General features: G+C 40.6%; 1 protein-coding gene across 4 annotated transcripts in view; it reads left to right on the top strand.

The window, feature by feature from the left end:
• The first annotated feature begins 2395 nt into the window (after positions 1 to 2395).
• The window catches only part of Ocrl (OCRL inositol polyphosphate-5-phosphatase), a 66697-nt gene continuing 54397 nt past the window's right edge, over positions 2396 to 14695 (top strand). For 2 of the 4 annotated variants that reach the window (XM_015988554.3, XM_015988553.3), the window contains exon 1: positions 11863 to 12014. In XM_015988554.3, coding sequence (XP_015844040.2) covers positions 11953 to 12014 — 62 coding nt within the window. In that variant the 5' untranslated portion in view covers positions 11863 to 11952. Of the gene's footprint in view, positions 2540 to 11297; positions 11379 to 11862; positions 12015 to 14695 lie in introns of those variants that run through there. The other 2 variants (XM_076561582.1, XM_042269379.2) reach the window with 2 other exon arrangements.

Below are 14695 nucleotides of genomic sequence, written 5' to 3'. Positions count from 1 at the left end.
CAAAATACTACAGGAATGATCTCTAGCTCTGATTCAAAATTCAAGCATTCTTTTAGGCAAAAGTTCCATTTATTCCCACATTCCTCCAATAATCAACACCGTTAGATTCTTCTCCGCAGCAGCCCACTCTCTGGTGCCAATTTTTGTATTTGTTACTTTCTTTGTTGCTGTGAAAAAATACCATGGACAATGGAACTTGTTAGAAGGAAGACTTTATTTTGACATATGGTTCCACAGGAGTTAAGATTCCATTATGGGAGAGAGGCATGGCAGCAAGAGGCAGGAAAGGCAACCAGAACAGGAAGCTGAGAGCTCACATCTCCCGCAATAAGCATAAAACAGAGAGAGCAAAATGGAAGTAAGGCCAGGGTATATAATCTCAAAGCCCACACTCCCCCTCAGTGACATGCTTCCTCCAGAAAGGCTACACCACCTAAAACTCCCCCAAACAGCACCAGCAACTGGGAAGCAAGTGTTCAAACACCAGCACTTATGGGAGACATTTCTCATTCAAACTACTGCACAGTACATATAGAACAATATACCAAATACCATAATGGCTCACTAAGAAAATGGATAAGGTCCTTGTCCAAGAATAGACTAGTGGTTCTCATGCTTGCAAATCAGCATCACCTGAAGGAATTATTTAAAAATTAAAAAAAAAAACAGATAAATAGTCAGGTGTGGCAGCACACAACTGTAATCCCAGCACTTGAGAGGTAGAAGATTGTGAGTTGAAAGTTCCAGGACAACCTGGTCTACACAGCAAGATCCTGTCTTAAACAAACAAACAAAGAACAAATGATCAAATCAAGAGTGGCCTTTGGCCTTTGAGCAGGGTTTGCAGACCCTGCCTGAACAATATCCATTTAGGATTTAAGGAAGGCAAAGCAAGCACAACTGGAAAAACAAAGACATAACAAAGCAAAAGTCATGTAAGGTGTTTAACCTCTACAGTCACTGGGAGAAAGGCAAACTAAAAACATAATATAGACCTGCTATACATCAACTAGAATGGCTGAAATCCTTCAAAACTAACAATAGTCAAAAGGATGAAGAGCAGGGCAGCAGCTACTTTAGAAACCAGTCTAGCATTACATTATGTTACTAGAGTTGAAGACATATATTGTGGTAGAGACAGATTTGTCAACTAGATTCTCCTTCAAGGAAGTGCATTCTGTTCAGATTTGGAAAGCAAAGTAAATGGATAGCCTTCAATTAATAGATTCCTGAGTCTGTCTCAGCTGCAGAGAGATTATTGGGCCAAGGTCTTGCACATCTAAGGTGAATAAGGAAGGAAGGGATGAAAAATATCATTTCAGCCACACAGAAAACATACCAGTGGGCTTTCCTTGTTCCAAAGATTGGTTCAAGTTTCATTCTTATATTGCTTTTCATTGCCTTCCCAAACCTTCTTCTTTCTTTCACAGGTATTGATCTCTAACAAAAATGTTGCACATAATACACCATCTATGCATCTTTGTTTCTTATTGACCACTAAATCCACTAGGATAATATACCCTAGAAAAATAATTTATCATATCTATGTGCAACAGAAAAAAATAACTATGCAAGAATATTCCTAAAGCATTGGCTTGAAAAAGATAGCCACAAGACACCATTTAATGTCTATCATCAGAGAGAATGAATTGTGATATAGTCACTATACAATACAATATCCTATACATCAATGAAAATGTACAACATCTATATACATCTACCTTAATGACATAATATTAGATGAATTAACAAAATATGAAGTATATACTGTATAATCCCAAACAGGCAAATATATTCATATGAATACAGTATCACATATTCATATGTTATAAAGTAAAAATAAAAACAAGGAAAAGATTATCACAAAAGTCAAGACAGTGGCTTATGTAAAGAGGTGATATGAAAATTTTGTTATGCTGGGCATCAAATCTGCAGCCCTGAATATGCTAAGGAAGCCTGTTACCACTAAGCTACTCTCATAGCCCAATCTTCAGATTTTTTTCAACATACAGTATGGCACAAACTTTGACAAATGAAAATAAACAGAAATTTCTATACTTCAGAGAATTCTGTCTCAGCAACTGGCCCAGATTTAATCCTGGGTTGGGTGGGGCATGATAAGAGAGAGATGCTTACTCTAGAGGTATTGTCCCAAGTGCTATCTGTGTTCAATTCCCTGTTTCTACCAGGTAGAATTTACATGGGCATTTACTTTATAATTATTGTTAGTTGTGCTTGTCTATTTTATGAACATTAAAAGAAGGAAAAAGCCATAGAAAAATATAACCAGAAATCCTACAAGCATTTACTTTAAAAAAAGTGTGATTATAAAGTGCTGAGAAAATGGTGAGTGGAGATAAGAATGAATAGAGGCCATCATGTGCTCCTTCGTTCTGCGACAATATGATACAAAGCAGACCTTGAAGAGTTCCAAGAAGTTCTATAAAAGGTACAAAGAGGCACTGTTGATCAGAAGAGGGAGCATTCCTTTCCAGCTGAGCAGTAACGGGAGAAGAGCTTCAAAGAGGAAGGCCCTAAGGTAAGCATTGAAGAATTGAGGGTTCCATGGGGTAAAATAACAGAGGAGATGGAGAATAGATAAAGCTAAATTAATACTGACATTGAAGTAAGGAGTATGTGCTCAAGAAATGAGACGGCATTTTGCCATTTGTTTTGATGTTTAACCCCCAAAGGAAAATTCTAAGTCATTCATCTTTTTCTGTAAGGAACGTTTAACAGATCTTTATGAAAATACTGTATGTTTTATAGATGCCAGTGAAAGTGCTATTGTGTGGGGTACTTAGTCCTGAGTATACTTCCATAGCAAGAGAGACTAAATTCTGGACTTCACACTGCCTGTATCTGGACATGATTTCTTCCTGGAGGCACCATTCTTCCTGAGAGCAATGATTAGGTTAACCATATAAAACTCAGTCGATTCATTATTTGGGGACTCTTTCAGTCATTTCCTACTTAGACTCAATCAAATTTAGGATTTATTCTCCTTCCTTCAGGACAATCATATTGATTTTGAACTCCAGAGTTTATAAAAAATAAGACTGAAATATCATTTGGAGGGGAGGGGATGAGCCCATTTCTTGGGTTCTGGCTATAGTTTTCACAGGCCTTCCCAGAGGTGTACAGTTATCCCCACATACTGCCATCCATTGAGGGAGCCATCTTTCTACTAGGCCTCTAAGGGCAGGGCCTCTCCTCCCCAACACAGTTTCATCTCATCATTCCCACAAGACCTCCACTCCTAATTTCTCTTCTCTTCCCATTCAAGTTCTTATCACTTCCTTGGCTTTTGCTTGTTGGAGTAAAAGAAATAGAAGTGAGGGATGTAACATGTATTTATCAGCCGAAACTCTTCCCAAATCTGTTTCTTAAACCCTGGACTGAGACTTAAAATGGAGGCCAAGAATACATTGTTCTCTCCCTCCATGACACCTACATTGGATGTGAGACCAGTCTCATACCACACTGCCTGCATCAATAAGTCATGAGGGTGAGGGTAGGTGCACTCAGGCAATCTTCATAGATCATCTTACTTTATCCATCACAGTGTTGATTAAATATTACTTGACCTTGCAGCCTTCACAAACAGAAACTGCTTTCAAAATATAATGTTTTGTGATAACAAAACAGAAGGTAGGACTGACCTGGGAAAAGAAGAGAATCAGCTAGTGATGACATAAGGGAGGGTAGCCAGGTAAGAGAGTAACTAAGAACCAAGTATAATAATGACACATAGGCATGAAAATGCCATGATGAAACCCATTACTTTGCATACTAACATTAAAAACTAATAATAAAACATCTGATGTTTATAACTCATAACTAATGCCCCTCAGTGGTGACCTTGCCTGGTATATGATCTTATACACTTTAGTTTTGTGGGTACTTCCCCAGTCATTGGGTTAAATTCCTGGCTCAAGTATCTAATGTACTATTACTAAAGGACAAAAATATAATAATAATAATAATAATAATAATAATAATAATAATAATAATAGATGAATAAAATGTCTCCCCCCTAAAAAAAATCTACCTAGAATTATTTAATTCTGTGGTTTAAAAAAAATACCAACTTGCTCACTTTGATAATTTTTTTTGTTTGTACATGAAATTAGAGATCTTAACTTTACAAAAGTGGATGATTTTATTACCAATAAATGAGGTACCAATTTGGAATGTAGCCATAACTCTGTTTTTTCCTTAGGCTTTTTCAAAGTACTCAAGAAAATTTAATATGCAATCTAAGAATTTTGATCAGCTTATGGATTTGATGAGTATCATCTTCACAAATTACAGAAGCCTTTATTGATTTTATGTTCTGTATTTCAACATCAAAATCTCTCATATTCTTTGAAAAGATATTGAGTATTTTAAAATCATTTTTATAATTTAACCTTCTATAAAGGTCAAAACCAAGATGGAAAGCTAGCAGTGTTCAAGAAGATAAACAAAGACTGGCACCATCATCCTATCTTGTTGAGTCAAACTACTGCGCATGTTCAATTCCAAAGGCATGATGGCTACAACATAAAGTCTGTAAAAAGGAACCTTAAGCAATAACCATGAAAAGACATATTCAGGGACTGTGGATGAAGCTCAGTGGTACAACACTGACCTAGCATGTGCAAGATTCAAGGTTCTTCCTTATATAACTGAAGAAAAAATACATTCAGAGACAGGTGTGGTGATGCACATTTGTAATCCTAGCAAGTGTTGTTGTTGTGTGTTTGAGGGAGGAGGGTTATGATTTTGAGACCAGCCTGCTCTATATAGTGAGTTTGAAGAGAGCCTGACCTGTAGAATGAGAGATCCTGTCTCAAAAACAAAACAAAAGTCAGGGCCAAGGAGGTGGCTTAAAGTGTAAAGGCATCTACTTGCAAGCTTGACAACCTAAATTCATTTCCTGGGACCCACATGCTGGAAGGAAAGAAGGCCTTCCTGCAAATTGTCCTCTGCTCGCCACTCATGTCACACAGACACACACAGACACACACACACACACACACACACACACACACACACACATACAATTTAAAAAAATAAAGAAAAAAATGTAACCAACCAACAAACAAAAATGCAACATAAACAGATCCTTGGATTCTAGAAAGACAAGTTGATTCCATATTGTTTCAGTTGGATCTCTCTAACTTCCGGGAGAAGGAGGAGGCTAGTGGGTCTGGATAACGCCTGACTTTGGGATTCATTATGTGGGAAAGAAAGGCCAAAGACGAGAACTGTGTATGCAGAAAATGGAGAACTTAGCCAGGAAAGGAGGAAATACGAAATGGGAGGTGAGGCTTAGTGAGAAAGGAGAGTCTGGAGGGCATTATGTACCAAAGAGAGCTAGTTGTGTCTGCTTGCTGGGCCCCTCACCGTTTCTCTAGAGTATATGTGACCCCAGGTAACAAACCTTTCTCGGTGCAAATTCTACCCAGAAGGAAAATATATGTAAACAAACTCGAAATGCCTAACTAGAAATACATCACAGAAATGTAAAACAGAAATATGTAAATAAGAATGAACTCTTCGTGCAGCGCTGTGTGGAAAGCAATACCAGTAGTTGGACTTCTGTGTGTGAAAAGCAAGGCTTTTCAACTAGTGGTAATTTAAAAATCAATGAATCATTTATGCCTCGGTTCTGCCTGCCTTCCAGCCTCTGGCTGCTGACTCACCTACGTGCAATCTTTCCTCCTGGCCTCATCTGTGTCAGGCAGACCTGTTTCTGCCTTCGCAGACCCTAAGTACTCTCACTTGTGGAAGCTCTAGCCAGCATCAAATTAAACATATTAAAATGCATCCCCTCCTACATTAAACATTTATATTTTACTATAAATTTTTGAAAGGACTTTTGCAATTTTGCTTTTGAAATTGTCTGTGCATAACTAATTTAATTTATGATGGCTGTGATTTCTCCATAATAATTAAGCAGACTTGGGAAGCAGGGAGATCCAACCTAAAAACAAGTTTCAGATATCATGGGCTTCCGGGCTAGGAGCACAGATTAGACACTCTGGGGGAGAGATTAAACTAGTACACAGAAGCCCAAACAGAGCAAGAACAAAATATAATGAGTTTTGGATAAAAATAACAATTGGTGTACTTGATAGAACATACTATATTGTTATATTGTAACTACTCGAGTATAAATTATTTCATTTTTGTTTACTGCTTTCATTTCGTATTTTATAGCCTTAAGATTTCAATTTTCTTTTTTCAGTATGAGGGACGAAATCCTGGGTGTCTCACATGCTAGCCAAGAGCTATGCCTAAGATCTCAAGTTTTCATTTTGTCTCTGAAAATCTCGTGCGTTCTAATTGACACTGTGTGATAGATCAAAGATACACACTGAAAAGTCAGTCACACTGGGATGCTGGTGAGATTTGTGTTTCCTTAAAGCTAAAAAATACATTTGCTTGAACTTTGTTCCATGACCATTTAACTCTTTATGGGACTCTCACACCTTCCTAGGCAAACACTCCACTGCTAAGCTCTATCCCCGGCCCTTGAATGTCTTTTCTATACAGCTATCATTACCTTTATGGACGACTTAGCTTTTAGAGTCCTTACATCAACATCTATGCAATCCCTTAATGTTTTATCCAACCAAGAGTTACCTCAAAATCCACTATCTGCTAGGCACTATGTTAAGGTTCAGAGGAGTCTATAAACTGGGAAGAAAAAGAATCTTGCCTTTTCTCCAAAGTTGATTCCTCCACCTCCAGCTTGTATCCTCGTCCTTCCCAATTACTGAGGGAATTTGCATGAGATCTTGCAGCCTACTCAATCTACCACGTGCTGCCTCCTTTCCATTGGCTTTAAAGTGCCCTTGGGCGCTGTCAAAAGCCTATTTTACAGTTCTAGCTACATTAATTTCTTTTCTCCTTTTTATTTTCAAAGTTCTTCAATTTGTGGTCTCTTGTCTCCACTTTCTCAAGACAGAGCTCCCTCCTTGCATTCTCTGTAATCTTGTTTCTATCCTCACCTCTAATTGAAACCACACATTTGGTGTTCACTAGTGAACTCCTTGCAACATTCAAAGAAAGTCTCATGGCCTTCATTTTCCTTGGCTTAATTTTAGCACCTGACATTGTTCAACCTCTCCTGCAGATTGTTCCCTTTTCATTTTCATTGATTACAAATGATTGCCAATACAGGAAAATGTGAACAATAGAACAAATATACACACCCACCACACAGTTTTAACTAATCTTGCAGCAGCAACTTTCATTTTGTGTTTTAAGAAATAAATATTAAAAACTAAGTATGAGAGCATATACCTGTGATCCCAGTACTTGAGAGGAGGCAAAATCACAAGTTCAAGGACAGCCTGGTTTACATAGTATGTTTCAAACCAGCCAGAGCTACGCATGCCCTGTCTGAAAGAAAGAAAGAAAGAAAGAAAGAAAGAAAGAAAGAAAGAAAGAAAGAAAGAAAGAAAGAAAGAAAGAAAGAAAAAGATAATAACATTCACACTTGCCCCATGATCCTCTTCAGAGCTCTTCCTCCCTTATAATTTTGTGGTCACGCCCCTTTGTGACTTACACATTATGCTTTTGCAATTTTCAGGCTTTGCATAAATATTATATGACACATTTTTTGCTTAACTTCATAGTTCTGAAATTTAATTCTGTTACTACTTACAGTTCAAATTCATTCATTTTAATTTCAAATAGTAGTATTACCTTCACGAAAACAATAGTTTAGCCATTCACCTTCCAACAGGCATTTGATTTGCTTCCATCTGTTACAAAGAATGGAAAATAAATTATTCATTTATTTCTTTGTTCAGAAAGTTTAGTTTTGCCAGTGTCTGTACCTAGAAATTAATTTCTGGGTTTGAGGGTGTGTCTTAGAGTTTCTTCTATTGCTGTGAAGAGACACCATGACCATGGCAACTCTTATAAGGAAAACATTTTATTGAGAGGGCTGGCTTACAGTTTTAGAGGTTTAGTCCATTACCATCATGGCGAGGAGCATGGTGGCAGGCAGGCAGACATAGTGCTGGAGGAATAGCTGAAAGTTCTACATCTTGCAGACCACAGGAAGTCAACTGAAACACTGGGTGTTATCCTGCACTTGGGAAACCTCAAAGCCCACCCCCACAGTGACACGCTTCCTCCAACAAGGCCATACCCACTCCAACAAAGCCACACCTCCTTAAGAGTGTCATTCCCTATGAAATTCGGGGGAACAATTACAATCAAACTACCACAGGGTGTGTTCTCGTTTTTATTAGATATTGTCAATTGTTCTTTACCAACTTAGAAATCTAGTATAAATTCTATCCAAGTACTCTGTGTTCTACATCCTCAAAGACACTTGGTGCTGCATCCGAGGGAATGCAGTAAAGAAATTGCCAACAGGACAGCTTCATGAGGGGGGAGGTTTTTATTGTGAGGAAAACAAAGAAAATATCCAGAGGCATCTGGAAGAGTCCAGCGCAGAGAGAAAAGAAAGCAGACTGGACTGGCCAGGGCTAAGGCAGCAGGAGAGGTAGGGCACAGTGAGAAAGTGGGAGAGAGCAGAGAATAAGAGAACAGCAAGAGACCGTGGGGTGGACAAACCATGCAGATTGTGAGGTAGCTGGAGGGAGGGATTCATTTTGGGGGCGTGGAAAACAATGTTTCACAAGTTTCTGAGGAATGCTGGCTTTTATCTAACCACCAGAAATCCTTCTATAGTCCAGCTTGAGATTATTCCTAGACATATGGCGGGCCTGAGACCAAACAGATGCTACCCAACTTTTCAGTGTTTTGTCAAACAAATGATTGTGAAGTATTATTTCATGGTTTTATAGTTTAGTTTCCCTGAATAGTAATAAAGTTGTGCATCCTTTTATATTTTATCAGTCACTAAAGTAAACTTGACAAGTAATTAGTTATTCATATATTTTGTCATTTTCTACTAGATGGTGTGTGTGTGTGCGTGCATGCATGTTTGCGTGTTTGCATGTGTATGTTTATGTGTGTGTGCGCATGTGTATTGTTAGGTAATAAACCCAGAGCCTGGCACGTGGTAAACAAGCATTTTACCACTAAGATGAGTTCCATCTCCTTGTTTTCCTTGGAGTAAGCTCTCATTCTATAACTTCAACTAGCTTTAAACTTGTGTTACCCAGGCTAGCCTCAGATTCACAATCCACCTGCTTCCGCTGCTGAGTACTGAGTATCAGGCACATATCATCATGCCTCACTCCATTGTCTTAAAATATATACATTGTGAAAAATAGTGTAACTAAAGGTGTCATTCTCATTCTATTTTAAGATAATAATTTTGGTGCTGGGAGTTGCAGTGACTTGTGCATGCTAAATATATGTGCTACCACTGACCCATAGCCCGCTCACCCCTACTCTCCCACTTTCTTCTGAAAGTTGCAAAGTTTTGCTTTTCACCATTTGATTTTTAATCTACCTGTCTTAGTCTGTTCTCCATAGCAGTGATAAAACACTGACCAAAACCAATTTGAGGAGGGAAGGGGCTTATTTCATCTTACAGGTTAGAATCCACCATCAACAGAAGCTAGAGCAGGAATCATAGAAGAATACTGCCTACTGGCTCATTTCCCTTGGCTTGCTTAGCTGTCTTTTGTATACAGCATAGGCCTATCTGCTCAGTGGACTGGGCTCTGCCACATCAATCAGTAATCATAACAATGACTCCATAGGCCAATCTAATAAAAGGCAATTCCCAGCTGAGATTCCATCCTCCTAGGTATGTCTAATTGTGCTGAGCTTATGAAACCTACGGCATTCCACCCTTTGTCAATTTTGACACCTAAACAATTTTAAACCATTCTTCTTTTTTTTATTTCTTTTCTCTGGGATCTCATGTTAATCTCAATACAACTTTTTAAAAGTTTCAGTCTTAGCCGAGCAGTGGTGGCGCACACCTTTAATCCCATTACTCAGGAGGCAGAGGCAGGCGGATCTCTGTGAGTTCAAGGCCAGCCTGGTCTACAGAGTGAGTTCCAGGACAGCCAGGACTGTTACACAGAGAAACCTGGTCTTGAAAAACAAAAACAAAAGTCTCAGTCTTTTAAAAATACCAATTATTTTAAGAGCCTACGTTCTTTTTAAAGATCTAATGTCTCTTAACTATAGGCTCTTATAAAATTGAAAACAAGTTACATATCTATTTATGCCAGAGGGAAGAATCTGGGCACAGTTAAAGTCAGGTCAAGGAAAAGCAAACATCTACCACTGTGAAAAGCTATTATTCAGTTTGGATGTCAGCTATCTGGGACTCACTTGTGATCCTCTGGGCTCTAACGTGCTTGGTTAACCTCGTCTCCCCAACTCTGCTCTCCGGAGCATGCACAGCTTGTCTGGTGGGCTCAGGCTGTCTCCTAACTATAATACCTCCTGATTTTTTTTCATCCATGGTGTGAGGTAAGGGTCTAATTTTATAATTTTCCACGTGGAAAAAATCAATATCCCCAGTGGTATTTAGTGAAGAACCTATTCTTTCTTCACTAATATGAAATGGCATATATACTGAGTATCAATCTTCTTTTCGTGTATGCGTCTATTTGAGAGCTGTATATTCTGTTCCATTGGTCTGTGTTCATACTATAGTCCTAACTAGCATAGCTTTAAAGTAAGTCTTGATATCTAGTCAAATATAGACTCTGGAGTAAATGAATAACACAACTGTAGTGGTAGTACTTTTTGGTGACTATCAACAGACTGGAAAAGTTAAAGGAGAGATCGAAACGAACAGAATTTCTTTGGTGGTGGTGGGGCAGGGGAGATTCAGTACCCCAGATCGGATATCACAAAAGCTTACAGGGCTGTGTGAAAGGAGAGAAAACAAGGAATTGAAAAAGTCATTCCAAAGAAAATATAAATAAGATTTATTTGGATAAAAAGATCAGGAGAGAGGAAGAAAGCATGTAGCTTTGAGTTTTCAGGGCTGATGGCTGAGTGAAATGATGAGCTAGTTTGTCAGTGAGTAGTATTTTCACAATATTAAGTAAGAGGCCTAGACTAGGCAGGTGTGCTTGAAGTTCACACACTTAGAAGTCACCTGAGGAGGACGAAATGCAGGGATAGGGGGTGGGCCAGAGGGCTGAACTATGGACAATTTCCCAATTTAGGGGATGGAAGAAAAATACAGAAAAAGAAAAAAACCTTAGAGGATGACCAACAGAAGGTTTCATAACCTTAAGGATTTTTTTTTCCAGCATGCTGTGGCTCCCATCGGCCCAGCTCATCTGGTATGACTGTTTCTTTTCTCTGACAGTCTTCCAAGTCCTCTGAACCCTTCTGGTGTGTTGCAGATAAGCATTCTGAAGCCCGCCTTCTGCTGGCCCAGCTATGGAGTCCTGAAGTCCTTCGGGTGTCTGACTGCAGTTCCCCAGGTTGGTCGCAGGGGGCGAAATCTGCGGCGGCCTGGCAGGCGGGCGGGGGCGGGAGGCGCCGCTCTCTCTCGGGTCAGACTCTCTCTTCCCAGCTCCCCAGCTCCCCGGCTGGCTCCCAGGCTCCCGGGCTCCCGGGCGCCCAGGCTCGCAGCGCCCGGTGGCGCCGGAGCCCTTTCTGTCCGCCTAGCCGAGGCGGGTGGGCGGCAGGCCGCAGGAGGCGGTGTCGTGGAATCCGCCGGCAGTCCGCAGCCCCGCAGAGCCTGGAGGCCGCCCTGATGGAGCCACAGCTCCCGATCGGAGCTCAGCCCCTGGCAGTATCCGTCTGAGAAAAGGGGGAAGGGGAAGGGAGGCCACACGGGTGGGGGCGCGGGCCGGGGTGCCGCACGTCCCGGGGCGAGCGGAGCAGGGGAATGGGGTCGGCTCGGGAGGGGACACTGGGGGAACCAAGGAGGGCGGCTGGTATGCGCCCGGCCCCGTGTCACCCCTCCTTGGCTGAGTTTGCAAAAAAAAAAAAAAGAGAGAGAGAAAGAGAGAGACCCTTGACCAGTGCCTGCATGTGGTGGAGGGTTTGGAGATGAAGGGTCCCTTCCGGGAGCCCTGCGCCCTGACCCTAGCCCAGAGGAATGGGCAATATGAGTAAGTAACCACCTGACTCCCACGGAGGAGAGAGCCTTCTTCCATAAGCTTCCTTGAGTCCAAAACCACAAGGAGCCACCCACCTTGGCCAAGCGGGCAACAGGTTCACAGCCAGGTGTGAAGAGTGAGCTCTTCCTGAGCAGAGGCCTCCCATCACCAACTTCTAAGCTGCTAGATAACTCCAGGCCCTGTGGCTCAGTGGAAGGGCGCAATGGACAGGGAAGCAGGAAGACTGGGTTCTTAGTTCCTACACCCTGTAACTGACATGTGTTGTGTAACCAAGTTTATAAGGCTTTTTGAGCCTTGGTTTCTTTCCTCTTAAGTTGAATAAAAGCATAAACTGACTTGTGGCTTTTGGAGGTATGACTGGGGGATCATAAATGAAAAAGTGGCTTACAAAGTAAAAGTGCTATGGAAATGCTGTATTGTTAATGTTCCAGACTTGTCTTTTCCCCATTCGACTGGCCCTTCCAGTTCCTGGATCCTCTTTTTCCATTTGCTTGAAGGCATATTCATTAATTCACTAATGTGTTGGCGTAGGGCAGCAGCTGTCTCACTGGACTGGACTGTTGGAAAGAAAAGCTAATGGAAATGTATAGAAATAAAGCAACATTTGACATTTTATCAGTGCATGTCACCTCCTTGGATGATAGGAGCTCAGTAAATACTGTTGACTGATTGAGCAAAAGATTATATTGATAAGCTGTCGAACAGCTGCTAACCTTGCCCCCTTGCTACTAATGACTCATCTTAAGTTTCCATGGTTACCATTATATATCACAACACCCTGTCACTGTATATGTACAAGCTACTTCCCTTGGTTCACAGGTTTCTGGGAATCAGTTTTCCTCCCCCATTTAACAATTGTTGATCACGTAAATCCTACCATCTCTTAACATTGGATTCTGCATGAAAAACTGTTTGTCTCGGGCCCTATGTTTAAATCCTCTGCCTCAAGCTGTCTAATTCACACAGAAAAAAAAGTATCACTATCCTGGCCTGAACTTACCTGAGCCAATGGGTGCCATTGTTACACCACATGTAACTATGGGCGCTGATTGTCAACTAGATCTGTAAAGTAGCTATTTCCTAGATCCTGCTTGCTTGGTTGTGTTGATATGAAACATTCATGCTATTGTCCCTAGACTTTATAAAATCCAAGAAGACTAGTTTAATAAGAGTACATTCAATGGAACAGGGAATTGAAAAATGCAAATTCCACTACCATGTCGAGAGGTGGAAATGGTGTGTAGAAGTGTAACCAGTAGTGCACAAACCAGTAGATTCTATGTATCTTGGTTTCCTCTTCTATATTAAAAAAAATTATAAGAATGAGTGGAATAGCTACATTGTTGAAATAACCACAGCACAGGAATTGGTTGCCCCTGTTTAGTGGGTTTAAAACTCTAGTAAGGGAGCCAGCAGCAGGTCTGGGGATAGGTAATTTGTTCTGTCTAGTCTCTTGTACTAGAAGAACTTTTAAACTTGGCAAGGGGAGCACTCTTGACTATTTCCCCACAGAGAAATCAAATCCTCGTGCTCTGAGTCTATATAAATGATAAGGGTATAGCAGCAGCTACTAAGATCTAAACCTAGCAGTATAATTCAGAATTCCACTGAGAAATTTCGTATTTTGTTTTGTTTTGTAGACAGGATTTCTCAGTGTAGCTCTGGCTGTCCTGGAGCTCACTCTGTAGACCAGGCTGGCCTCAAACAGAGAACTGCCTGCCTCTGCCTCCAGAGTGCTGGGATTAAAGATGCAGCTGGGAAATTTCTTTTGAAAACATTCACTGGAGGCACCTAAAACTGTAATACCATCTATAAGCCTCAAAAGGTTTTTTCCCTTAATGTCTTCTCTGACCTAGATGTCTAGAAGTTTTTACTTTGGGCCTTTTTGTCTTAGAACTTGAAGCCTATCTCCATATTTTGCTCTGTGGTTCTGAATATAGAAGAGCTTCACTTGAGAGACCAAAATGAAAAAAAAATATGGAGGTTTGGGAGAAAATCAGATGTTACAATTACTTATTTCTGGCCGGGCAGTGGTGGTGGTGGTGGTGGTGGTGCATGGCTTTAATCCCAGCACTTGGGAGGCAGAGCCAGGCGGATCTCTGTGAGTTCAAGGCCAGCCTGGTCTACAGAGTGAGATCCAGGACAGGCACCAAAACTACACAGAGAAACCCTGGCTCGGGGGGGAAAAAAAAAAAACTTATTTCTTCAGAGAGTTTCATTTAAAGTTTACCTCTGCTTATAGTCTAATTAAAGTTGTTCACTTTTTCAACTAGTAGTCATTGAGTATCTGTAGACTGTAGACAAAACTGAATAGGTTCTTTGCTCTCAAGGAGCTCCAATCAATGAGGGGAAATAGAAATAACTGCTGTTTAAGTGTTCTATTGGAGAGCCAGGCTAAGGGGTTCTGCTTGGAAGTATTTGGAAAAGGCTTCACAGAGGAGGTCATATTTCAACTGGGGCTCAAGAAGAAAAGAGGTATTCTTGAAAAAAACTGAGGAGTACTTGATGTGGAAGAGCCAGTTGATGTTTAGAATGGCTGTTTACCAATTAGGTTATACCTTGATTCTGTACCACTAAGAAGAAGTAAAAAAAAAAAAAAGCCCAACATGGTGGTATTCATCTGTAATCCCTGTACTTTGGAGTCTGGGCAGGAAGATAATGAGATTGAGATC

Source organism: Peromyscus maniculatus, chromosome X, assembly GCF_049852395.1.
Source record: "Peromyscus maniculatus bairdii isolate BWxNUB_F1_BW_parent chromosome X, HU_Pman_BW_mat_3.1, whole genome shotgun sequence".
In the NCBI taxonomy this organism is placed as follows: domain Eukaryota; kingdom Metazoa; phylum Chordata; class Mammalia; order Rodentia; family Cricetidae; genus Peromyscus; species Peromyscus maniculatus.
The sequence above is the reverse complement of the archived record's forward strand: the minus strand, read 5'-3'. Positions and strand labels throughout refer to the sequence as shown.